General features: G+C 42.3%; 1 protein-coding gene across 2 annotated transcripts; it reads right to left on the bottom strand.

Annotated features, from left to right (window-relative positions):
- Positions 1–1,474: 1,474 nt before the first annotated feature.
- LOC124145235 (caspase-3-like) lies at positions 1,475–8,507 on the bottom strand. 2 transcript variants are annotated; one of them, XM_046514965.2, is made up of 2 exons: positions 6,557–6,698; positions 1,475–3,282 (listed from the first exon to the last, which is right to left on the bottom strand). In XM_046514965.2, exon 2 carries the CDS (start codon positions 3,203–3,205, stop codon positions 2,075–2,077), a length of 1,131 nt encoding a protein of 376 aa, XP_046370921.1. In that variant the 5' UTR covers positions 3,206–3,282; positions 6,557–6,698; the 3' UTR covers positions 1,475–2,074. The 2 variants fall into 2 exon arrangements, with proteins under 2 accessions (XP_046370921.1, XP_046370920.1); XM_046514964.2 differs by lacking the exon at positions 6,557–6,698 and adding an exon at positions 8,172–8,507 and having other exon boundaries at positions 1,476–3,282.
- Between the last annotated feature and the right edge of the window lie 18,721 nt (positions 8,508–27,228).

Genomic DNA, 27,228 nt, shown 5'->3' with positions numbered 1-27,228 from the left:
CCTCAGGTTCCTCGGACGAGGAAATAAAAGCGACAAAGTCCTTTGCCATAATCACAAGAAATCTCAAAAAGTGAGTCCATTGTACGACTAATAAGCAAGTGTTTATGAATCACTATCAAATAGTGATGACACCAGGTGTTCGTGAAAAGGTGAGCGTATCCTGTGCCACTGGTGGCACGCATCACAAACACATGCAAAGGCAAGTCAACTGTCCATCCAAACAAACACAAAGACATACAGCACAAGTCGAAATAGGGAATTGCTTCGGACATTTTGGTCACTGAATACTGGTTTGTACTTCGGTAGCAGCCTTAAGTCGGGGTGCGTTGAGTAGAGATACCGCCGAACTCTCATCGCAAACGAACGTCTTTATATATTATATTTTCCCTCTTTTACGCTGAAAAACAGCACCGAGTACAGACACAGTGCGAGGTCACCTCAGTGGTATGATGCTATTGTTGTGCGTATACAGATATATCCCACGACGTAGAGGACGGAGAAAATACGTTCGTCCAAAACTACGTCGACGCGAAGCTTTCAGACACTACAGAAATCTGGTTCAAGAAATGAGATGTGACCCTGAATGCTATTTCCGTTACTATCGAATGGCGACTACAATGTTCCAAGCACTGCGATCACAAGCTGCACCATAGATAGCCGGGCAGTCAACTCATGAATTTCAAGTCTTCCTTTCGCCGTTTTGCTTTGTTGACAAAAAAACAACAACAAAAAAACAACAACACACACTCACGAAATGACCTTGAAAACACCAATACAATTGGCCAGTTATTAAACTACTCCCCATGAAACTCCCAAACCCTAAACATCGGCCAACTCTCTGCGACGGCAGCGAAACAGCTTACGATGACCCTCACGCTAAACTATATCGCTAGTCAAGGTACGTCACCGCAACGCTTGCCGCAACCAAAAATAAACCCGGCTTAATGGGTCAAATTTGGAAAGATCTTCTGTATATTGTGTCTTCTGAACAAAGCATGTCATCATTAATTAAGCCAAAGTCACATGTCTACCATAAAACGTTTTGAAAGCTTTACTGGGGCCTTGAATTTTGTAACCTTGATCAAACAACTTTTGAGCACGAAATCTTCACAAAAAGACAGAAAAGCACAGAATGTTTACACTTCATCGTGAAATGAATTATGAATGTGGTTATTGTTTATGACGGTAGCTCGTAAATGATCGAATATGGACCACACAATCCAGTGATTGATTTTATGAGCATCCATCCACGCCGCCGGTGCATGTTGACACGTCATCACCCAAGCCACTGAGACTGACATCCAGTTCCATTAAGTCGCCTCTTAAAGCCAGCATAGGTTGCTGGGGACCTTTTCTAACCCGGAATCCCCACGCTTTGAAGTGAATCAACACACCCCAAACTTTGTGATTTGGTCCGTTTCAGCACTATGTAGGCTTCTGTTTTATCCAACTGTGACAACGCTTATAATTAAACTTTTATTTATTTCGTAGAAATATATATATCTTTGTATTCCTTGAGCAATTTGCGACAGTGTCAGAAACAAACCACCTTTTGCACATATACTGTCTTTGTTCGATTTGTCTCTGGCGTGAGCAGTCTCGTTATCAAGTTCATTTTAATTGTTTAACTCTTGCAAAATCTTTTGAATTCATTTTGAACCAATTCACACAAGAACTATAAGACAATCACGAATTCCAATTCATATCAACACAATATTATGTACAGCTGTTGGTGGTGAATGTACACCTGAATCCGTTTTGACATGAAGCATATCCCGAACAAAGTTCAGTTTCTTTCATTAAGCAATGTCAAAGCGACGTTAACCCAACTCACTCACTCTCACCATCCACTCACCCACCAACTCACTCTCTCACTCAGCAACACATTCAGTTGTTCCTCGCTAGAGTGAGTGAGTATGGTTTTACGCCGCTTTTAGCAATATTCCAGCAATATCACGGCGGGGGACACCAGAAATGGGCTTCACGCATTGTACCCATGTCGGGAATCGATCCCGGGTCTTCGGTTTGACGAGCGAACAGTTTAACCACTAGGCTACCCGACCGCCCCTCCTCGCTAGACATTGACATAATGACTACACTGGTTGAAGATCAGCGTCTTCCTGAGCGTCGAGGTGAACCAGGGCACCTGTTTCCTGTTGTTGTCGAAAGTGTGGTCCGACACCTCGCTACACACGTCAGTGAGAATGTCCACCAGGCTTCTGTCGGCCGAAGCACGTAGCTGCTTCACCAGAGAGTTGACGAAGTATGAACCGGTGCTCGTGTGACGGAACGATTCATACCCAGGCTCCGTGGAGCACGCGATGAGGAAGTCCGACCCATCGGGCAGAACCTTCGTGAACTCCTCGTCCATGATGACGTCGGACTGTACAACCCCTCTCTGGGGCCTCTCGCCTTGACACGCCTGGATGAAGAACAGCTTCGGCTTGCCGGCCAGTGAGGGACACCCTCTGTTTCTGAAGGTGGATGTGATTTCTAGGATCGGAACCTCTGAATTGTTTACGCCAAGCACGGAACCATTCTTACCATGGGACAAAATGCAGCAGATGAAGATGTCATAGTCTGAATGATCTCTCAGTGATATCTTCTTGGTCTCCTTGATGATATCACAGTCACTGAGATCCATACATATCTTGACCTCCATAGCGAAGCTCTGGAACAGTTTCTTGAGGTTCTGGGCATCGATATCGGACCCCAGTCTTGAGGGTAAATAATCATTCCCGTTGGAGTCCTCAAATGTTTTGTTATTGATAATTACACAGAGACCTCGGGGTCTGGCATCCATCTTGTACAACCGATCCCTGTCAGCAAGGTCCCCAAGGATCACGTGCTTCCGGACCAGGGCTGGAATCGAGAAGCACAGGTTCCTGAGGGTGTTCACGTGAAGGGTGTCCTTCTTACCGTTAGTGACAGTCAGAACCCTCATCCCGCGGTCCTTTTGCTTCTTCTCAGAGAACACCATGATGCTCACGTGGCATCTCCCGTCTGCTTCGTGGACACCGAGCTGTTTGAAGGATTTGATGCCGATAAATTTCATTTTGAAGGAGTGGTTCCTGATGTTGACTCCGGACACCTCAATGGTTTCAATGTTCTGAGGGTTGCACGAGTTGTCATTCTTAAAGTTGTTGGCGACGAGGTACCTTAGAAGATCAGTTTCTGTGTAGACATGGATGAGCTTGTCCTCCATTGCCAGCGGTCAGGGAGTTTACAGTGTCGTGTCTTTGTGCACACGGTCCACTAGAGCTTGTCATACCAAATCCGGGTCTGAAACAGCAATTGAATAAATAATTTATATAAAATGTCAACGCCAGAGAATAAACAGTCTCGATTTTCCGCCGAAACAGATACCATTGGGCGTAAAATGCAAAATAGCGGTGAAAAGTACATGAGTGAGTTGAGTTTAACGCCGCTTTTAACATTATTCCAGTTATATCGCGGCGTGTCAGCTTAATGTGGGAAAGCCCGAAGTGATGCAGGTCTCAGACGTTTACCACTTCGGTGAAACCCACGAGCACGGGTATGGTGCTGACAAACCTAGAAACATAATCGGGGCGAACCTGGATTCGAACCCACAATCATAGGTTTCTGGCGTGCCCAAGGGACGCTTCTCTAATCGCGCCGCCTTAGACGACTGGGCCACCCAACATATTCCATTTCAAATTGTGGTAAAGTTTATCATGAATGAATCAGTGATGACACAAAGTGTTCGCGAAAGGAGTAAGCATGTCAGCCGTGTTCAACAGCGCGCGCTCGCGTAATATCCCGAACAGGCCTCTGCTCTACCGTTGTCACTCACACAAAATGCGTGAAAAAGTAAGTGTCTGTTGCCTGACTCATAACGCATAACTCCTAACAACAAGTCACATCCGCTCGCCAATGTGATTAACAGCAGGCTTTATGCGCAAGTTATCAACCCTACAGCTACCTACAATGTACATATGACGTACAATCACAATCATAGGTTTCTGGCGTGCCTTTGGGACGCAACTTTGCACAGCGAATCGCGGCGCCTGAGACGACTGGGCCACCCGTGCCCCCGAAAAGTACATGGGTGGATCACTGGAAATCAGCGATGGCCCCAGGTGTTCGCGAAAAGGGTAAAGCATGTCCTGCCCTACCGTCCACCACTCACACATTCTGCAATTTGCAGAACTAATGCCATTGTTGTTGTTACTTCGTTACATCTCCCGATCACTCGTGTAGAAACTGTACAGAGTTGTGCCCCTTAGCTGCAAGGATCCACGGGACCAGTGTTCGAATCCTAGTTTCGTCAGCAACATAAATTATGTTCATTGGGTTCATAAGAGGGTTAAACGTCTTCCACCGCGTCAAGTTTCTCTTTCCTCTAGCTGACACGGTGGTTTATAGAAAAAATATACGGACGACGTCAGCATACTTATTTACACTTGATGCAGGTGAAGAAACTCAACAGTTTGTTCACCTCAACAAAGAAAGACAGAAGGAAATATTATTAGAAGCTGGGCATGGCAAATTATATATGCAATAGTTTAGAAACTAGAACAGTCAAATCGACAGAGTGAAACAAAAACTGAATTTGATACAAAACTTCCTTATGGAGCAATATTTTTTAATATTTATTTCCACTTTCAAAATATGCTTACTGACTTAATAAATAGCATATACATGGTGGAGTATAGCATTTAAACATGGGCATATTGAAGTAGACAACAGTTTACAAATATTTATAACGTGTGTATTGAGAAATTACATGATTTGTGAAATAAGAGAATATTACAAACTAACCGAACACGTTCCAATATCTTAAAGATGCTTATGCTATGCAAACAATATTAAGACGTTAGTAACATCCTTATCTGTATTTACTGTTATGCCCATCGTATACTTGATAAACTTGTGAAATGACAGTACAACGTACACATACATTCGTGTTGTACAAGTAACTGGTCACCTTGTCTTCCTCGTATTGAACTTCACCCGTTATCTCAAATGCCTCAGTCTAATTAAAACATTATGTCGACATTAGTGTAACTTTATTGCCAAGTTAATCAGAAAATGACATTATCTTTAAAACTTGAATAGGTATAGATAAGGACTTCAGTCAGTCACAGATCAGTCTGTGGCTGACTTATAAACCTCTGTTATTAAACCAACGTAAGGAGCGATTACGATCTTTTACACGTTAATAATTTGCTATTACCTTTGGCAATACCTGCAAGAACATGAGGTTATTTGAATATGTGCTACCTGTGTGTGTATTTTACAGTTTTTTTTAAATACTGTTGTGAATAGATTATGTCAATCCTGTATAACATGTACTTACAGGTATTGCCATAGGTAATAACATATAATTAACGCAGTAAGAGATAGTAAACGTTCCTTATAAAGTGGGTCATGTATTGAGAAAATTATATTTTTTATTTTCATTTGTTGTTTAATGCCGCACCTAGCAATATTCCAGCTATATGTATTTAGAAAGAGTGTGTCAATGTATTGTATGCGGAATATATGGAAATTGTCGTATGCAGATTTTGACCAAGCTATGTATCAATCATTTTTATAAATCATTATCAATCATTTTATAACGTGTTCGATACTTACGTTCTTCGTTCATATAATTGACACCTATATCTACAACTGATTGTGAAGGTTATTAGGCTGACTATTTCACTCATGACTTGTGAAGATCAAAATATATGGATAATAACTTCCTTATAATACCGTAATAGCGACCTTTCGGTATAGATCCTTACACCGTTGTCAAGCAAGACTGAGTATAAGGTATGACGTATAAAGTATAAAGTATAAAGTATAAAGAATGAGTTATACACCCAGCGGTACATCTATTTCACTATACCGAAACGTCGCTATTATATTATACTAAAGAAGTTGTTATCCGTAATATTTTGTCATATTTGTCATCCGTCAACTTCTAACAAATGCCTATCAACAACTCAGGTCATGTGTCACTGTGTGGGGTCGTCGTGTTTGTTTGTTTGTTTGTTTGTTTGTTTGTTTCTTGTTTAACGCCGCATTCAGCAATATTCCAGCTCTATGACGGCGGTCTGTAAATAATCTAGTCTGGACCAGACAATCAAGTGTTTGACATCATGAGCATCGATCCACCGCATTGGGATAGATGACATGCGTCAACCAAGTCAGCGAGCCTGACCACCGGATCCCGTTAGTCTAACAAGCATAGTCGCCTCTTACGACATGCATGGGTTGCTGATCCATGAAGACCTATTCTCTACCTGGATCTTCATGAATCTGCTCGTGTACAGTGGTACCCCTAGGCCTGCTGAGCGAGTTGATCCCCCATCTCGCGGTTTAATAGCACATACATGTAAATGTAATTATGGTGGAATTTAGACACAATATAGACACGATGCTCACAATTTAAAGCTATATGAAACCTCACGACTTAGTTTCAAGTACTTTCAACAGTCCGTTGTCATAACCATGAAACCATTTAAAACAGAAACACACAGAGGCATGATAACACATTGTGAAACTATTAAAAAACTGATCATGAATTGTAAAAAACGCAAACATTTACCCGAATGAACTGCCCCTACAGATGTCAACACGGACATGGAAAATTGTATTCAGCTGCTGAAAGATCTTCTTCTATTACACTAGGTATAATTATACGAGCTATGGAGGAAGTCGAAATTTACATTGCGTTAAGTCCACGAATAGCCTGCGGTGGTTATGTGTGGAAGGGAGCGCGTGTGCCGCTCTGCTGGTTATGAATGGGTGATAAGACAGCGATATGTGGCTTTGGGGGTGTCCGCCCCCGCCTCAGCTGGAAGGGTGACCTGACCCACTGATAGTCATGTAAACCAATACACACTCTCCATGATACTGGTCCTCCGTGGGGGTGATAAGCACTAACCGGAGACAAAGAACAGTTCTAGGAGACCATGCACAGATTGCATGCGGTCTTTGGTTACGATGTTGATTCATTGCACAGATTGCATGCGGTCTTTGGTTACGATGTTGATTCACTGCAATTGTATCAATATGTTAGATAACAACACCTGTAGGGAATTTGAGATTTAGATGATTTTTTTCTCATTTATCAGTGACGCCATGATTACGACAACCAAAAAAATGAGAATCTCTGTGGTTATAAAATATAATACACATATTTGGTAGGGCCGAGGGTCATGTAAAATGGATATTTATAAAATATGAAGTATATTTGCATTTTGTCTTTTCAGGAATGGTCATGAGAAGATGTACAAGGACATGGGGAGGGTCATCCAAAAATATGACAAGCATTAGGAGAGGGCCGTTATTTCAGTACATCATAGCATCAAACACCTCTGACCACCCTGTAATAAATTGCCGGTCCTTGATAAGTGCACTTATACAGTGTGGTCATGTAATGGCGTCATGGTCGTGAATTTTCATAGCGCACAGCTTTCAATTACCGGAGATGTACGGAAAATACCGGAGTGGGCTAGCGGTGTCTGATGAATGGAAGCCTCACAATAAGCCGGAAATCGTGATTTAGCATTCTCGCCATTCATGTCGATTGCGGCCACCAGATTAAATGCCCCGTGATTCGTCTGACCTCATTAAACATCACGCCGTGTATCTGTAGCACGCCTTCGCTAATATGAAAATATGGACCGTTATTTGTGTTGCGCATAGCTGTAAACGAGCACGTGCATGTGTGTACTGAGTTAAAGCTGCTTAATGACAACATGAGAAATATCAGCAGTACAAATAGCCTCTATTTAAACTTTAAAAAATATTAAATTTGATAGGAAATACACGTGCCAGATTAAAGAGGGTTTGCAACTTAACAGAAGACAACAACATGTGGGGGGGGGGGGGGGGGGGGGGGGTTCAAAAATATCAAAATTCCTTGCTGCATACACCATACTAAATTTGTTTTTTTAAATAGGGAATAGAGAATGGGGTCCCTGGAACACTAACCCCCCCCCCCCCCCCCCCCCCCCCCCATTCCGCCAATGGGTGGAGTATGTTTGTAAGAATCATGGCCCCCTCCATCGTATATATGATGCATGGTAACTAGTTATCGTTAGTGGGTCTCAGTACGATGCAACTTGTTCCTTATGAATATTGATATCAAATGTAGCATACTACGTGCTGCGTGTAACTTTGTCACGTTGTTATATTGTCCAAGAAGCAGGACCTACCTGTAATTAGAGGGTCTACCTGAGACTTCCACCTGACGGCGTTCTCTTCCTTCTGTGACTCATAGAGGTGTAATTGGAAACTTGGAGAGTCTCGCTGTTGAGATTTATCGCCAGTTTCATAATGTAAATATCTCATTCACATTGCCCCCTTTATGGCCGGATGTAGCCACCTCCGTGTGCCCCTGTTGCCATGATAACCATTCACCCCGGGTCAGGAGACGCCGCTCACTCTGGGGGATTGGCCGGGCGGGGGATGGGCCGGGGGGAGACTGTATCACCGCTAACACCGCTCAAGTACCAATGCGTGGATTTGAAAGTTGAAGCGTAACTGTCATCCGGACAACTTGTCAACTTCCAAGTTGTTGTTTGTGCAATGTCACTCGACCTCTCTGACAATAATGTCAGAAATGCGGAATGTTGTTTTCTTAAGAACTATGGGTTAAGGATATATGCACACGTGTGGTTGATAAAAAATATATAACACCGAGAGCATGTACCTTTGAATCCCGTCTCCTGACTTCTTCCCTTTCAAAACGTTATTTGTATACTGTATAACTTCGTTAATCCAGACGAAAAGTTCCAATTGAACCGTTCCTATCTATTATACAACAGACATTGTAGAATAGGTCTTCAGCAACCCATGCTTGCCGTAAAAGGCGATTAACGGGGTCGGGTAATCAGGCTCGCTGACTTGGTTGATGCATATCGTTGGTTGGGTTGATTGGTTTGTTGTTTAACGCTGCACTCAACAATATTCCAGCTATATGACGGCGATCTGTAAATAATCGAGTCTGGACCAGACAATCCAGTGATTGATATCATGAGCATCGATCCACGCAATTGGGATCAAAGACATGCTTTAATCTTGTCAGCGAGTCTGACCACCCGATCCCGTTAGTCACCTCTTACGATAAGCATAGTCGCCTTTTACAGCAAGCATGGGTTGCTGAAGATATATTTTACCCCGGATTTACAAGGATTGATGCATGTCATCGTATCCCAATTGCCTAGAACGATGCTCATGTAGTTAAAGCGTTCGTTTGTCATGCTTGAGTCCTGAGTTCGATTCCCCACATGGTTACTAGGTGAAGACCGATTCATATCACCCCTGTTGGAATTGGTCTTCCCAACCCTTGTCGTAATAGGCGATTGACTGGACCAGACTCGATTAATTACAGACTGCCGTCACATAGCTGGAATATTACTTAGTGCGGCAAACAAACAAACCAGTTCAATATTATCGACGTAAAATCCAAAACACTCCAAATGTCTCTCTCACCCCATCCCCTTAAAAAAACGGGTAGAATACACGTTATTCAGAGAACGTTGAGCCAGAGGAGCATTTTATGACACTTCTATTGATTTACTCGATTGAGTCACAAGCATATTGGAGTAGGCTCCCTTTAATTGAGTGGACAATTTGACTGTTTTATACAGGTAGCGGATTAAGCCGAATGTCCCCGAGTGTATTATGTTGATAGCGGAATAAGCCGAATGTGCCCGAGTGTATTATGTTCATAGTGGAATAACCCCAGTTGGATCGACACTTCTACATCCCAGAATATAAGTAAGGATAAGATATATGGATGAACAACTTCTTTATTACAATTGGGAGTGACGTTTCGGTGTAGGTTCTAACACCGTTATGAAGCTAGTGATATACAGAGTATTGTTGACAAATATTTATACAGGTAGGAGGCAGTGTTTGTACAGTAGAGTAGATTTAGGATGTAGTACACTGGAGCGGCGAAACATTTAGGCCCCCCCAAACCCGAATTAAAGAACATCAAAGCTCAGTCTCCAAAGATGACTCTAAGTCAGCTCTATGTGACCTTATCCGAGACGACCGCCTCCTTGGTCTAGTGGTAGAGCGTCCGCCCGGAGAGCGGAAGGTCCGGGGTTCGATCCCCGACCGCATCATACCAAAAGACGTTCAAAGATGGTACATGTTGTTATCCTGTCTGGCCCTCGGCATTAAGGGGCTAAAACAAGGACTGGTCGGCTCGGAGTCAGTATACTGTGTCTGAGTGGGGTATTCATGTTAAACTGCGGCATGGTATCTCAGTGAGCTAGCACTATAAATCGGCATCAGTCCGGACTAGTACAAGCAGCCACACAAACAGACACACGTACATGCACGTCGATATATAAGTGCAATAATCTTGGACGCGACGTTAAACCCCATTTCACCTCACCATATCCGAGACAACCCTAACCACAGCATCCAATGGGACAAAGTCAAAGCCCTCACCACCAGCCTCAAAGACTTCAAAATCAGAAAAGTACAAGAAGCCAACAACATCAAAAGACTCCAACCGTCAATCAACCGTGACCAAGACTATTACATACCCCGGCGTACCGTCAACTCATTAAAGACCCCAATCAGTCATAATCCTTTTGTTTATATAACTGGCTTCACTGGTCAATATGTTTACCCTTTTGTGTACATAACAGGCTTCGCCACTCCAGTGTATTACATCTTAATCAACCCTGCTGTATAAACACTGCCTTCTAACTATATACATACTTGTCAACCATACTCTGTACATCGCTAGCTTAGTTCTCCTCCCCAACCCCTTCGGCATCTATTCCAAATCTCAAAATTCCCAAATTCTATATAAGCAACCCCTAAACCCCCCTCTTGGGTTGCACAGACAACTTCGCCCCTTTCGGAAACACATTAAATGCGCACGTTAAATCTCCAAAGTAAGTAAGTAAGTACATCGCTAGCTTCATACCGGTGTTAGAACCTACACCGAAACGTCGTTCCTAATTGTATAAGAGAAGTTGTTCATCCATATATCTTATCCTTACTTAGCACTCCAACTTCTTAATGCCCCTCAAAGAAGTCCCGGAATATAGTCCCAGAAAAGAGCCACTTTAGAGAGAACCAAAGCGTGAAAAATGATTATTTCTAAGTAAATAATCAACGTTGTCCATTTACTGAGAATATTATCTTCATCTCGTGGTATCTGACGCTTCAACTCGCTGCGCAGAGTTGGGTTTCTAGGCTGCGCGAAGACATTAGTTTCGAATGCTTCTGGAGAGTTTCTCCTGTATTTCACCCACACAGAACATAAGGTTCCCCTTTGACAAAAATGGTCGCCGTAGCAACCGTCAGAAATAGTGTGTGACTATATTTTTTCGGTGACCTCATTTGTCAAAATATATCTCAGATAGGAGATGTACTACATTCGTCATGATAATGTTTCTGTTACATGCATATAGTTGGCGTACATTATAGATGAAGGTCATACATACTCACAGTTCACTGAAATAGCGTGTTATTTGCTATATCCTCAAGAAAATAATTTCATTTATAACAAAATGTTTATTCAACAACAACAACAACAACAACAACAACAACAACAACAACAACGACGACGACGACGACGACGAAGAAGAAGAAGATGATGATGGTGATGATGATGATGATGATGATAATACTACTACTACTAATAACAATAATACAAAAAAACTCGGGATTCCGGGTAAGATTATATCCCCCCCCCCCCCCCCCCCCCCCCCCCAGCAACCGATGCTTGAAGTAAGATGCGACCAGATGGACCAGGTCGTCAGACTAGGTGACTTGGTTGATTTACATGTCATCGGATGCCAGTTGCGTGGATCGATGCTCATGCTGTCAACCACTGGGTTGTCTAGACTATTTACATAAAGTCATCGTGTAGCTGGAATATTATTAAAAATTATGTTTACAATAAATAATGAGTGAATGGGTTGCGTTTATTGAAGCATATTAGTTATATCAACACAGCCTAATGTAGGAGCGGAACTGTTATGTGGCAGTGTACTGCTGTAAGTGTAAGCAACTCATAGGTGTAGAAACGGCCTGAAGAATGTGGGTGGGGCTTATTTGTCTCCCACCGAGATCTGACGTTATATAACGTTACTACATCACAAAATGACCTCATTTAGTTGTTTGATTCAAGTTGTCATTTTTAACTTTAGTTACCAATCATCTGGGGTCAGATGAAGCGGCGCATCATGCTTTTCAAACTTTGTCAACCTCTACAGTTGATTTATCTGGTAAATATGTAGACAGGTCATAGTTTTTTAAAAACTCTGAACAAGTAATAGTAAAAAGCGCATCCCAACAGTTTTTGGAGACTTCCAAAATCCTTTTATAAAGGGTGTTATAGTAATTTGTTTTCACTATGTTTGGGACAAGGGATTAAAACGAAAGGCATACATTGGTAGGCTAGTTAGCTGTATAAAATGATTTCATTGCAAAAGTACATTTTGTGCTGAAACGTTAGGGCGACCCCTATCATCATACTTGTTCTGACTTTGTGTCTAAATATAAGCAAAACTGATAAGAAATAATATAGATATTATAAGTATAGTGAGTGAGTGAGTATAGTTTCACGCCACTTATAGCAATATTCCAGCAATATCACGGCGGGGGACACCAGAAATGGACTTCACACATTGTACCCATGTCGGGAATCGAACCCGGGTCTTCGGCGTGACGAGCGAACGCTTTAACCACTTGGCTACCCGACCGCCCTATTATAGGTATAAGGTAGCCAGAAACTTGACACCACTGGGAAGAATATAATATTAAAATCCATTTTAACCATCTCTTTTTTCACCCATACCTAATCCACCAGATAACATCATTGATAGTTTCCAAATACATGTTTTAAGATTGTTCGGAGAAAAACGCCTGATAAGATAAAAATGAAACAGATAACTTGTTGGACAAATGACGGAGGATTCAAAGTCCAAAAATTCAAAGAATTAATTTAAGCTGAAAAGATTTCAATAATACAACAATATTACAAGAAAAAAAATCAAAATGGTGTGCGATGTTTGAAAAAAATATACAAAAGTTAAATTCATTTAAAATAAAGAAACTAAATTGTAATCAGTTTAAACCAAATATTCTCCCAAATATAAGAAACCCTTTTATCGTGATTGTATTTTAGCTTGATCTGACTTCACTGAAGGTATTCTTTCCATAAACAATGAAGACATTCTCGATCAAATGATTCGCCACAACAACTGAATCAGAATTGATAAGGAACGTATATTTTGTGAAAGATGGAACATGAATGGGTTCCGGTTTATTACGATTTAATAGATAAGAATGGCCATTTTCTGATCTTTCCGGAATTCGAAGAGATTTATGATGTGGATACCAATTGACTTGAATTCTTAGGAATAATAGGTTCTGTATGAACATAATTCCAATCTGTGTTTGAAGATTGAAACTCCCCTCTCTTCCACCCAACTACTAAAAGAAGATGAGGGATGACGTTATTTTTTATTCAACATTAATGGAAAATCACTGCCGTAAAAATCATCATATTAGAAAATGGGAGTACGAACTGTAGACAGATAGCCCTAACGATAAATTGAAAACATATGTAACATGATCCACACTTAATACAATGGTTTCAATGCAACATTTTACACACCATCCTAACTACTAACAACTTGTCAAAAATGGGCTGTCAACAATGAAACATGTGACTTTTGTAAATTAGAATTGGAAACTATAAAACATGTGTTTTGGGAATTGGGAAAGAATCGTCAGGTTTTGGCATACTTGGAAAGTTGGCTTCTTGAGAAATCAGATTTGAAAATCGTTCTTAACTAGGGGGTTATACTTCTGGGTTTCCCAGAAAGAAATAATGACCCATTAAATATAACAGTCATATTTGTAAAAACAGCTCATTTACGAAAATAAAAAGCAAAGAGTGTTAACTTTCAAAAATATTCAATTTTAACTATCAGAATACTACAATGTAGCTAAATGTGCAGCTGCCATGACTAGCTGCCAAGACCAGCAATATTGATGAATTTTAAGTTCTGGTCATCACGTCAGATGCTTTTCATGTAATTGGTGAGAATGATCTACATGTAACAAAATGTAAAGAACCCCAAAACAACATTTTTTGCTGCCGTAATATATGCAATTTCAGTCAAAGATTTATGATCAAATTTTACTAATCTGAATAAAATTGATCCTGGCACCACAATTTGTATTTACATTACATAAAATCAATTCATTTTCAACTTGAAATTTCTTTATGAATCTTAATCTGAATAGTTTGAGACAAATTCCGTATGGTTCAGTCAGATAACGGCCCACATTGTCTATACTGCATGCAGCTGTTGGCCATGCTTAACTATGGCATGGAGTATCATTATTGAAATTCCGTGTTTATTTTGAAATTAAATATTTTCGGTTTGTTCATTGATATTCCTGCATTCTGATTAGCTGAACTGATCACGTGTTATTGCATTCATTTCCCAATGAATGTAAAAAATTAAGCCACGCCCACCGAGGCGGACTACTTTTGTTACTGCGGAATGTCATGTCGGGATATCCCCAAATTACAGTTGTGGGAATTCCTTTTTTGCTAAAGAGTATCGTCATGCACAGGATACTTAGCGAAATTCATGCATATTCATTGTCCTTTGAGACCAAAGGCAGAGAAGGAATGAAAACAGCAAACGTGCAGGCTCGCTCGCCTGTTTTTCCCCCGCTCGCCTCGGTTCCAGAACTTTCATGTCTTCCTGTTTCATTTCTAACCTGTAGCATTTTTCCAACTGTGTCTTCCCGTTCTCAGGGAACTTCTGTTTGAATCTGGCGGTAACTGATGTCATTTGAAACAGCCGCCTTCCCCCGGACATATATTTGTTCCGGTTTGTTACAATCTGACTGTTGCACTTCTTGTCGCCTCTTTCCTTGACTGACAGGTCCTCTTGGCATTGATTTGATCCTACTCTCCGTTGATTGGCTACTGACTTTGTAGGTGTGTCAAGTTATGTGCATAAATTAAACAATCCCCTGATTCACGTCACGCCACACTATATATTCCTACACCTGGAATGTTTATCAATGTCGTCATTTTTGTCTGCTTTGATATATACACCTGTTTTTGGTTTAACTATTGTAGATAAAACATGTTTTTGTTGTCGAATTTAATTATAAGCATTGGCTGTGTATTTTATTCGGTTCAGTGAGGTATGAATCGAATAATCGATGTGCAATCTTTTGTGAGAATCCGCTACGCGGATTTATACAGTTTGCACATCGAATTTTCGATTCATACCTCAATGAACCGAAAAAAACCCCACAGTCAACCCTTAAATGCAATTTGTTATCAAACCTCAAAGCAATAAACAATTAAATTTTTGTCACTGGGTTTAAATACGTTTATATTCTTCTTGGATATCTTTGCTTCGAAGGAAATAATGTCATCATTCTTAAAAAAATAGGAGGATGGCAAATCAATCCCACTTAAAAAGATGCCCCCCCCCCCCCCCCCCCCCCCCCGGTTCCCACGTAACTGTCAATGGCCACCAAATACTGAACTACAAGCAAAACTTATCAAATATTGTGGCTTTGGTCAGCGCTTGGTGCTTTCCACTAGGGGTTTGTAGTCCATTTTGAGTTATCTGCCCCTTGTTGTTTACATGACCATATCAGGATTGATCATTCGAGAAATTTCTGCTTGGGACAATTTCTATCTAGAACGCTGACATTACCTATGTAAGAGCGAAAAGAAGTAAATTGGATCCTTTTCGACCTAACTTGCATCTAATCTATTTGCCAAGTGCGGATTGGATACCTAGTTGTGAACACCGAATCCCTGCCCGCTTCGAAAACTATTCTGGACATTCGACAAAAGGCCAGATATGTATTGTTGTTGCCACTTAATTGACCCATTGTCTTACCTCTTTATGATTGAGGGGCACGGGTGGCCCAGTCGTCTTTGGTGGCGCGATTCGCTGTGCAGACACGTCAGGTTCGCCCCGATTATGTTTCTAAGTTTGTCAGTGCCATACCCGAGCTCGTTGGTTTCACCGAAGTGGTAAACGTCTGTGACTTGCATCACTTCGGGCTTTCCCCCCTTAAGCTGACACGCCGTGATATGACTGGAAAAATGTTAAAAGCGGCGTTAAACCCAACTCACTCCTTTTGATTGTAAACCTTAATCTGTGTATTTGAATATTTTGTTGATTATGCATTGATCCTGTGTGACCATTTACTCAGTCTGGTTCTGTAAGTGCCGAATTCTGGGTTTCACTTTGGGAATCACCTTGTAACAAAGGCCAAAGGAACAAAACATGAAAGTATTTACCACTTTGCTGAAACCATTGAGCTCTGTTATCGTGCTAACCTAGGATCAAAATTGACCGACTTCAGGAGTCGAACCCCTGAACAGCGGATCCTGATAACGACACACCGAGTTGCTACACCCTAGATCTCCATCAAGCATGTTATAAACTAGTATGTCATAAAGAACAAACTGCCCTGACGAGTTCATGTTCAGTTCCCATCGTAAATCAACTTCCCGAGGAAAGTGTTGTCCACTAGCCTGTATCAAAGCTTAGTTTCTATGGACACTTTTCCTGGCTCGATTCTGGCGCCACCTCGCGTAGATCACGAGTTGTGCCCCTTGTAATGAAACCGCGACATCCAATCAGCTCGCTGTTCTTATCTCGTATAGCTTCACAAAGATGGCGACTACCACAGGCGACGACCTAGTAGAGCAGATAACGAATACGTTCCCTGACATAGAAAACATAGGCAATCATTGGAGGTTTAAAAGATGAAAAAGACGTTTCAACAAAGACAGGCAGCGGTATATCACTTTCATACAAAGGTGTACCAGATGTGGATGTTTTGTGCAACGTTCTCTGATTGGACTATCGATATGTGCGATAGTCCAATCATATTTATTATTTAGCACAGGAAAGTGGGCTTGATGTGGCAAGGGTGGAAACAAGACTTTGGTAAAAAGGCTAGTGGACGCTCTTGCCTCGGGACGATGACAGTAAATAGTCAGAGGTCGTCGTTACCTCTGAAGTAGGGGAATATGCCAGTATAGAGCCCTTGCTGCCAGTTTGAGTACATGTATAACCTGTCATAGTTATACAGAGGACACTTTCATCAAAACCTTAAGAATACGACATTCCTGACACAATAGTCTTAGAATCCCGACCGGTCCCAGGCGGGATCTAATGGGACCTGGTTCCCTATATTTTGAAAGCCATATGCTTATATATCATCCAGTATGTATAGTTCATTAAAATGTAAGAAGACAGTTGATAGTTGACAGTTGACAAAGGTAACAATATAAGCTGTCACCTGTACTGATACCACCCCTACCTCACGCAACCTCAACAGATCCACAAATTTGGACCCACTTTTGAAAAATATCGTGGGACAGGACTCGAAGAATGTCAGGCGTCTCGCCCACGTAAAACAGCTCACTGAAGATATCAGATCACGATCTGCTGATTAACAACACGAACTGTAATGCCGTCACGTCGCAACACCCCAACAAGGTTCGTGCAAATCTCAGCTTTCTGGTGGGCACCGAGTCATTAAGGACATACATTAAGTGCACTGACATTTTGAACAAACATCAAGTGAACTTAAAGGGTGATAATTCGTCATATTTCTTAACGACAGAGTAAATAGGTACTTTAATACTCAAGTAACAACAGTCTATGAATCACATCAGAACGCCAGTGTTGCTTGGTGGAGGAATGTAAGTTTAACCCTGGACAGAAGGGTATAAGATGAACCCCGGGGTAGAGGGTGTGAGATGAACCCCGGGGTAGAGGGTGTGAGATGAACCCAGGGGTAGAGGGTGTGAGATGAACCCAGGGGTAGAAGGTGTGAGATGAACCCCGGGGTAGAAGGTGTGAGATGAACCGAGGGGTAGAGGGTGTGAGATGAACCCAGGGGTAGAAGGTGTGAGATGAACCCCGGGGTAGAAGGTGTGAGATGAACCGAGGGGTAGAGGGTGTGAGATGAACCCCGGGGTAGAAGGTGTGAGATGAACCCCGGGGTAGAGGGTGTGAAATGAATTGAGGGGTAGAAGGTGTGAGATGAACCCAGGGGTAGAGGGTGTGAGATGAACCCAGGGGTAGAAGGTGTGAGATGAACCCCGGGGTAGAGGGTGTGAGATGAACCCCGGGGTAGAGGGTGTGAGATGAACCAAGAGGTAGAGGAGTGAGATGAACCCAGGGGTATAGGGTTTTGGATGGATCTCGGGGTAAAGGAGATAGATGAACCCAGGGGTAGAGGTTGTAAGATGAACCCAGGGGTAGAGGGTGTAAGATGAACCTCGGGGTAGAGGTTGTGAGATGAACCCAGGGGTAGAGTGTCTGAGATTAACCCAGGGGTTGAGGGTGTGAGATGAACCCAGGGGTAGAGGGTGTGAGATAAACCCAGGGGTAGAGGGTGTAAGATGATGTCAGGGGTAGAAGGTGTAAAATGAACACAGGTGTAAGATGAATTTAGTTACTAACAGTACGCAATGATAAGTATCTGTTGAGGCGGCAAAAATGTGTCGAGTCGGATGCAATTATGAAAAACAAACAAGAATAGTCACATGTTGTCGTTGTACAAAGGCATTAATAACTGTTCATTGTCAGGTCACATAAGGCCAAAAGGTTGCACTGAACTCAGTATCTCGTGTGACCGCCCCGGGCAGCAATCACGGCTCTGCATCTCCTCGGCACTGACTGGATAAGTGTACAAATTCTGTACTGCGGAATTCCGCCGAGTGTCGGCGGCGTGTTCTGACGTTGACGTACACGGCGATCGAGTTCATCCCAGAGGTGTTCGATTTGCTTGAGATCTGGAGATTGAATTGACTTGTGTGTATCGGTCCCAAAGGCGGCAAATGGTGCCGCAGTGGACATTGAAGTGGCGTGCAACTGAAGACTGCGATTCCCCTCTTTGGACACGTCCTATGGCGATGTTCCGATCGGCAGCGCTGAGTCTCGAAAAATGTTGACAATTGAATGACAACTTATTAGCTTATGCTTGCCTTTTTATAGCCACTACCACGAGTTACGAATGCCATAACTTGCACGTGCATTTTGCGTTACTGTTTTCCTCCATGACATTTTTGAACAAGTGTGAAAAAATTGCCGTTTAAGACATTGCAAATCGACAATGGCTGCCTTTTGACGCGCCGTTTGTCGAATATCAGGCCACCAATATTTTCCAATAACATATATCCAAATATTTACCGGATTTTTTGGACCCGTGAAGATCCGGGGTAGAATAGTCTTCAGCAACCCATGCTTGCCGTAAAAGGTGACTATGCTTGTCGTAAAAGGCGGGATCGGGTGGTCAGGCTCGCTGACTTGGTTGATGCATGTCATCGATCCCAATTGCGTGGATCGATGCTCATGATAATAATCACTGGATTGTCTGGTCCAGACTCGATTATTTACAGACCGCCGTCATATAGCTGGAATATTGCTGAGTGCGGCGTTAAACAACAAATCAACCAACTAACCAACCGGATTTTTTGTCTAGTCAGGTTCAATGAACAACATATTACCTGTGCGTTTCCTTTTTTGAAGAGTGTATATAAGTTTATCTCGCGGACAGTTTATTTCATGAACAGGAACTCAGGTTACTTCTTCGTTGGTCACTTACCTTTCAAATGTCAGTAGTTGAAGTCTGCTTCCAAGAATCATAACTGTACTTTCGTGTCCGATTACGTATACTGATTGCCAGAACTTACACTACACACACGTACATGTACTTGTGCGCCATGTATGTAACGTGATGTAAGGGCTGTAACGCAGCATTTCACAGTATAAGCGTGGTGTTCCTACTTAGCGTGAAATAAAGCGTACAATCGGGGCACATCAATCAATCTCAACTAACGACGACTCACACATGTACCATTTTCTGTACCAAGGCAAACACATGTACCAGGTTCTGTACCATGACTCTAACATGTACCAGGCTCTCTACCACGACTCACACATGTACCAGGTTCTGCACCTTAACTATTCTACCAGGTTCTGTATCACGACTCACACATGTACCAGGTTCTGTATCACGACTTACACATGTATCATTTTCTGTATCAGGACTCACACATGTACCTGGTGCTGTATCACGACTCACACATGTACCTGGTTCTGTACCTTAACTATTCTACCATTTTCTGTATCACGACTCACACATGTACCAGGTTCTGTATCACGGCTCACACATGTACCAGGTTCTGTATCACGACTCACACATGTACCAGGTTCTGTACCTTAACTATTCTACCATTTTCTGTATCACGGCTCACACATGAACCAGGTTCTGTATCACGACTCACACATGTACCAGGTTCTGTATCACGACTCACACATGTACCAGGTTCTGTATCACGACTCACACATGTACCAGGTTCTGTACCATGACTCACACATGTACCAGGTTCTGTATCACGACTCACACATGTACCAGGTTCCGTATCACGACTCACACATGTACCAGGTTCTGTATCACGACTCACACATGTACCAGGTTCTGTACCACGACTCACACATGTACCAGGTTCTATATCATGACTCACACATGTACCAGGTTCTGTACCATGAATTACACATGTACCAGGATATGTATCACGACTCACACATGTACCAGGTTCTGTACCACGACTAACACTTATACCAGGTTCTGTATCACGACTCACACATGTACCTGGTTCTGTATCACGACTCACACATGTACCTGGTTCTGTACCACGACTCACACATGTACCAGGTTCTGTACCACGACTCACACGTGTACCAGGTTCTGTATCACGACTTACACTTATACCAGGTTCTGTATCACGACTCACACATGTACCAGGTTCTGTATCACGACTCACACATGTACCGGGTTCTGTACCATGACTCACACATGTACCATGTTCTGTATCACGACTCACACATGTACCAGGTTCTGTACCACGACTCACACATGTACCAGGTTCTGTACCATGACTCAAACATGTACCATGTTCTGTACCACGACTTACACATGTACCATGTTCTGTATCACGACTCACACATGTACCAGGTTCTGTATCACGACTCACACATGTACCAGGTTCTGTATCACGACTTACACATCTACCATTTTTTGTACCACGGCTAACACATGTACCGGGTTGTGCATCACGGCTCACAGATGCATCATCAACACTAAAAGCAACTGTAGGTCTTATACTAAGCGACCCAGCACCACAGGCAGTTATAGATCTTGTATTAAGCGACCCAGCACCACAGGCAGTTGTAGATCTTGTATTAAGCGACCCAGCACAACAGGCAGTTGTAGGTCTTGTACTAAGCGACCCAGCACCACAGGCAGTTGTAGGTCTTGTACTAAGCGACCCAGCACCACAGGCAGTTGTCGGTCATGTACTAAGCGACCCAGCACATCAGGCAGTTGTCGGTCATGTACTAAGCGACCCAGCAAAACAGGCAGTTGAAGATCTTGTACGAAGCGACCCAGCAAAACAGGCAGTTGTAGATCTTGTATTAAGCGACCCAGCACATCAGGCAGTTGAAGATCTTGTACTAAGCGACCCAGCACATCAAGCAGTTGTAGATCTTGTACGAAGCGACCCAGCACAACAGGCAGTTGAAGATCTTGTACGAAGCGAGCCGGCACAACAGGCAGTTGTCGGTCTTGTACTAAGCGATCCAGCACAACAGGCAGTTGTAGATCTTGTACGAAGCGAGCCGGCACAACAGGCAGTTGTAGATCTTGTACGAAGCGACCCAGCATAACAGGCAGTTGTAGATCTTGTACGAAGCGACCCAGCACAACAGGCAGTTGTAGGTCTTGTACTAAGCGACCCAGGTCCACAGGCAGTTGTAGATCTTGTACTAAGCGACCCAGCACAACAGGCAACCGTGTGGTTTGACATGGACATTTTAAGTTGTGACTTAAATGTCTTATGTCTTTTTAGCTATATTCAGCCAGTAGGCTCGTCATGGTATGATGACAAAGATAGTCGCAATGGTGCAGACTTACTTTTGAACTTATTACTGAGTGTGTTGGAAAAGTATCCAGATGTGTCTATTTTATTGTTCGGGGATTTAAACAGCAGAACTGGCACAGAACAAGACTACATCGGAGATGATATCATTCTCTATGTGGAAGGGGATGGACATTTTACCATCCATTTAACCAAGTTCGATGTGCCACGAATATCTAGCGACCAGAAGGTGAATACGTTCATTAGATCTCTCCTGGAAATGTGCTCACTTCTGGACATCCATATTATCATTAAAGGGTTGGGGCAGACTCCGGCGACTTCACTTTCATAGGACATAGGATGCAGCCTCACAGACTGTGCGTTAGCATCAACAGATATATTTCAACATATTGCAGACTTTGACATTATGTCCCGTTCAGAAAGTGACCATTTACCAATCCATGTTAGCATTCGTCATACGGGAGATGCGTTCGAACCTGAGGATAGTCAGTTACATTATAAGTACATATGGACTGATAAACTTCGTGAGACATTCATGATGAAAATATCATCGCCATGTATCACTGATATGCTAGAACGTGCAGCTTTATGTTCACTCTCAGATACATCTGCTGCAGTGACTCTACTGACAGATGCTATTCTGTCTGCCGCTTGTGTGTTCAACAGGGAGAATAGATGTAAAAGGCATAGTGACTCTCCATGGTATGACAACGAATGTCTTACTAAAAAACACGAACGCTATCATGCACTAAACACTTTTCGTGTTACTCAAAGCACTGAACATCTAGCCAAGTACAACAAGGTACGCAATGAGTATAGGGCCTTGTGTAGGACAAAGGGGGACCAGTATCGACAGCGTAATAGAGTAGAACTGATAAACTCAACTGGTGACTCCAAACGGTTTTTGGGACATTGTCAAACGTGTGTCCGGGCGTCAACATCATCACAATTCTATCTCCGCGGGGGAGTGGGCTGAATTTTTCTCAACATTATACACAAATACTGATCCTCTTGACAGGGACGATAAAAGTCCGTACTTATGTGAATCTCATGAACTGAGAGAAGACATTCTTGACTGCCCTGTAACAAGATCAGAAATCACAGACAGTATTCGTGCCTTAAAGAACATAAATCAGCTGGAGTTGACCATATCATAAGCGAATACCTTACACATTCAACAGATGTTATTTCTCCTTACTTGGAGATTATATTTAACAGTATGTATGAAAATGGTGTTTTTCCTGAAAATTGGGCATAAGGAATTATCATTCCATTACATAAGGAAGATGACGCAATAGTTCCAGAAAACTATCGAGCCATAAGCCTTCTGAGTGTCCTTAGCAAAGTATTCACTTCAATTCTTTGCAAGAGATTAGTTTTCTGGACAGACACACTTTGTGTTATTTCTGAATGCCAGTCAGGCTTTCGGAAGGGGTATTCCACTGTAGATAACTGTTTTGTCCTTAATGCTCTTGTACAATGATTCCTTTCACGTAAAGGGGGTAAGTTTTACGTCGCTTTTATTGACTTCTCTAAGGCGTTCGATTCCATACACCGTAACCCTCTTTGGAGTTTGCTTTATAAACGGGGATTAAGTACAACATGGGTAGAATGTTGCAGTCAATCTACAATGACGTTAAGGCAAGTGTAAGGTCTAACAATCGTATGTCTGAGGCATTCCATTGTCCTTTGGGTGTCAGGCAAGGCTGTGTACTTAGCCCGTTCTTGTTCCAGTTTTTTTTATAAATGAAATAGTTCTTGAGATGGAAGAGGAGTGTCCGTTTGGTGTACAGCTCCATCCAGACATCCTGTTACTTCTATTTGCAGATGATTTGATACTCGTTGGTGATAGTGTTTCTAACCTTATGAAGAAACTAACCGTCCTTGAGATTTTTTGTATCACTCGGAAAATGTCAGTTAATATGTCTAAGACCAAAGTTTTTGTATTAAAAAATGGTGGTTGTTTGTCACGTTTCGAAAAGTGGTTTTACAAAGGGAAAAGGATTGAAGCTGCTTGCGGTTATACTTACGTGGGTTTGTATTTTAATAATAGGCTTAACTGGACTAAAACTATGGATAGGATTGCCCTGCAGGCTAAAAGGGTATGGATAACTATCCTGAGAGGTATACATTCGCTACAACCTTTTTCACCAGATTTCTACTTCCAAATTTTCGATGCGAAGATCATGCCATTGCTTCTGTGTGGTGCCGAGGTCTGGGGGCTTGAAAATGTTGAAAAATTGGAAACTGCAGTTATATGCTTGTAAACGGTTTGGGGGTTTAAAATTATCCGCATCAAACAATGCTGTATTGGGCGAGTGTGGCAAATACCCTACTCGTGTATGTGCTTTGACCACATATGTGAAATATTGGCTGAACATACTAAAGATGCCAGACTTCTGTTTACCAAGAAACTGCTACAATACGTTGTACCTGTATGATGTACAAGGTCGTGTCAATTGGGTAACTAAATTAAGGAATTGTCTTTGTAAACTTGGGTTCGGAGATGTATGGAGGTTCGAAATGTATGGAAACCGTAAGGTAATTCTTAATATGTTTAAACAACGTTTGAAAGACATTTTCAGCAGATCTGACATAGTGAACTTCTTGCAAGTTAAAAAATGTCATTATGCTTGTTTTAAAACTTATGTTAAATGTGAACCATATTTGTCATTCTCGCGAAATATGAAAACAACCCTCACGAGATTCAGACTGAGTTGTCATACTTTGGAAATTGAGAATGGACGTCATTATAAAATCAAAAGAAATTTAAGAAAATGCAAACTTTGTAAATTAGACTGTGTTGAAACCGAGTACCACTTCCTGGTTATATTTCCATCGTATGTCAAGTTACGGCAACTATATCTCAAAGCAAAGTTATATTGTCATGCTAACGTTCATAAATTTAATAGGCTTCTCTCATCACCAGACACATATATTATAACAAATCTAGCAAAATATCTATATTATGCAAATGAAGTAAGAAATGCGAAACTGAAAGCTTAAAACCTGTCTGTACTCAACTTTTGTACACAAAGGCCTGTGGCCTATATGTATTGGAAATAAAATGATTGACTAAGCGACCCAGCGCCATAGGCATGTATGTATGTATGTATGTATGTATGTATGTATGTATGTATGTATGTATGTATGTATGTATGTATGTATGTATGTATGTATGTATGTATGTATGTATGTATGTATGTATGTATGTATGTACGTAGGTATGTACGTAGGTATGTACGTAGGTACGTATGTATGTAACATTTTTGTTGGTGTAGGTTTAATTTTTTATTTATTGTCGCTTGAATATCAATAAAATGTCTTTATAAATATAATATATAGGATTTTGTACGTATGAGATATTTTTCATCGAATCGGTCTTCAGCAACCCATGCTTGTCGTAAGAGGCAACAAACGGGATCGAGTGGTCAGGCTTGCTGACTTGGTTGATGCATGTCATCGTATCCCAATTGCTGAGATCGAAGCTCATGATGTCAGTCACTGGATTGTCTGTTCCAGATTCGATTATTTACAGGAATGCTAAGTGCGGCGTTAACAACAAACAAACAAATTGTGTGAGCCCGTCCATCTATAATAAACTGAAGTACAAAAGAAAGTACACACCCCACTATTCTGACAGTAAAAGAAGACGGGGCAAACTTTATTGTGATTGTAATGTTTAATGTCATTGTTGAGTCATTTTCAAACATGTATAGAATGGATTTAAAGATTTGTGGCCACATAAAACTGTTCAGTTGACAATAACGTCCATAGGCGGTCACTCATCAAAAATCACACTTGTAGAAATGATGACAGTCCCAGGTATGAAGGCCATGCGAGTGGTCTCAGTACCTCGTATGACCCCCATTTGAGTTAATGCAAGCCAGGACACGCCTTCTCATGGAAAAGGTCAACCGTCGGATGACGTCATTAGGGATCCGCTGCCACTCTTCTCGCAGAGCCTGTTCCAGCTGTGGTATGGTGGTTGGTGGCTGTGCACGTCGTCGCAACTGTCTACCGAGATGGTCCCACAGGTGTTCAATGGGTGACAAGTCCGGAGAGCGTGACGGCCAAGGCAAAAGCTGAATGTTCTGACGGTTCAGGAAGTCCATAGTGAGTCTAGCGGTGTGTGGTCGGGCGTTATCTTGCTGAAAAAGAAACCCCTGCCTTTGCCCCTGCATGAAGGGAATCACCACCGGCTGTAACACTTGGTCCCTGTACCTCTGGGCTGTCAGGGTCTGGTGGAGAATGACCAAATCCGTCTTCTGTTCGCCGCAAATGCCTCCCCAAACCATAACGCTGCCTCCGCCAAAAGGATGAACTTGTTGGACACATGCTCGAGCCAGTCGCTCGCCTCTACGTCGGTAGACTCTCACTCTACCGTCAGCATGGTAGAGGTTGAATCGACTTTCATCGGTAAAGAGGACTCGTGACCAGTCACGACGTTGCCAGCGTCTGACTCTTCTTGCCCAGCGAAGACGGCTGATACGGTGTTGAGCGGTCAAGGTCATCCCACGGAATGGTCGATAAGCCCGGATACCGGCAGCTCGTAGTCGTCTCATGACTGTGTTCCTGCTGATGTGGTGACCTAACGCTGTCGACGCTGGTGATGCCATGGTGAGGAACCTGTTGCGCAGGTGTAATGTGCGTATGTACCGGTCTTTTGCAGGGGTCGTCACTCTCGGTCTTCCTCTTCTTGGGCGGTCGGATGTCTGGCCAGTCTGGTTGACACGACGAAGGAGTCTGATAATGGTTTGCCTGGTGCAGCCAAGGGTCCTTGCGATGTGACTGTTCGACGCCCCCACTTGGGACATTCCTACGGCTCTCTCTCGCTCCGCTGCTGTTAAACGTGGCATTTGTCTTGTGTTTTTTTCGTTGAATGTGTAATGAACGATAGAATCCACTGCCTTTTATACTGTTTCTACGCACATTGCACGTGCAAATGGAGTAAATTGCCATTTTCACAATGTGTGCTTTTGTTGCCTATCATAATGTCAAGGTTACGTTTCTGCGATATGCTCTCATTGGTTTTGTTCATTACATTACTATAGCGCCAAACATGTAACAACTTTTTCAACCATATGCGTAATATATCATATTTTAGGGGTGTGTACTTTCTTTTGTACTTCAGTTTATATTACTTTTGTTAATTCTGAGATAAACTTAAAATGTAAATGTGGAACTGGGCGTGGGAATACAAATATATCAAGTGCTGTCAAATTTGCGATGTTTACTTTCAAGAGAATGTACTTGGTTTTAAAGTCTTTGATAGT

This window comes from Haliotis rufescens, unplaced genomic scaffold (genome assembly GCF_023055435.1).
Source record: "Haliotis rufescens isolate VD_foot unplaced genomic scaffold, xgHalRufe1.0.p SCAF_5, whole genome shotgun sequence".
NCBI classification, from domain to species: Eukaryota; Metazoa; Mollusca; class Gastropoda; order Lepetellida; family Haliotidae; genus Haliotis; species Haliotis rufescens.
This window is presented reverse-complemented; position numbering and strand designations above follow the sequence as displayed.

Coding starts and splice junctions, on each gene's coding strand:
- LOC124145235 (XM_046514964.2), bottom strand. CDS start 3,205: ATGGAGGACAAGCTCATCCATGTCTACACAGAAACTGATCTTCTAAGG.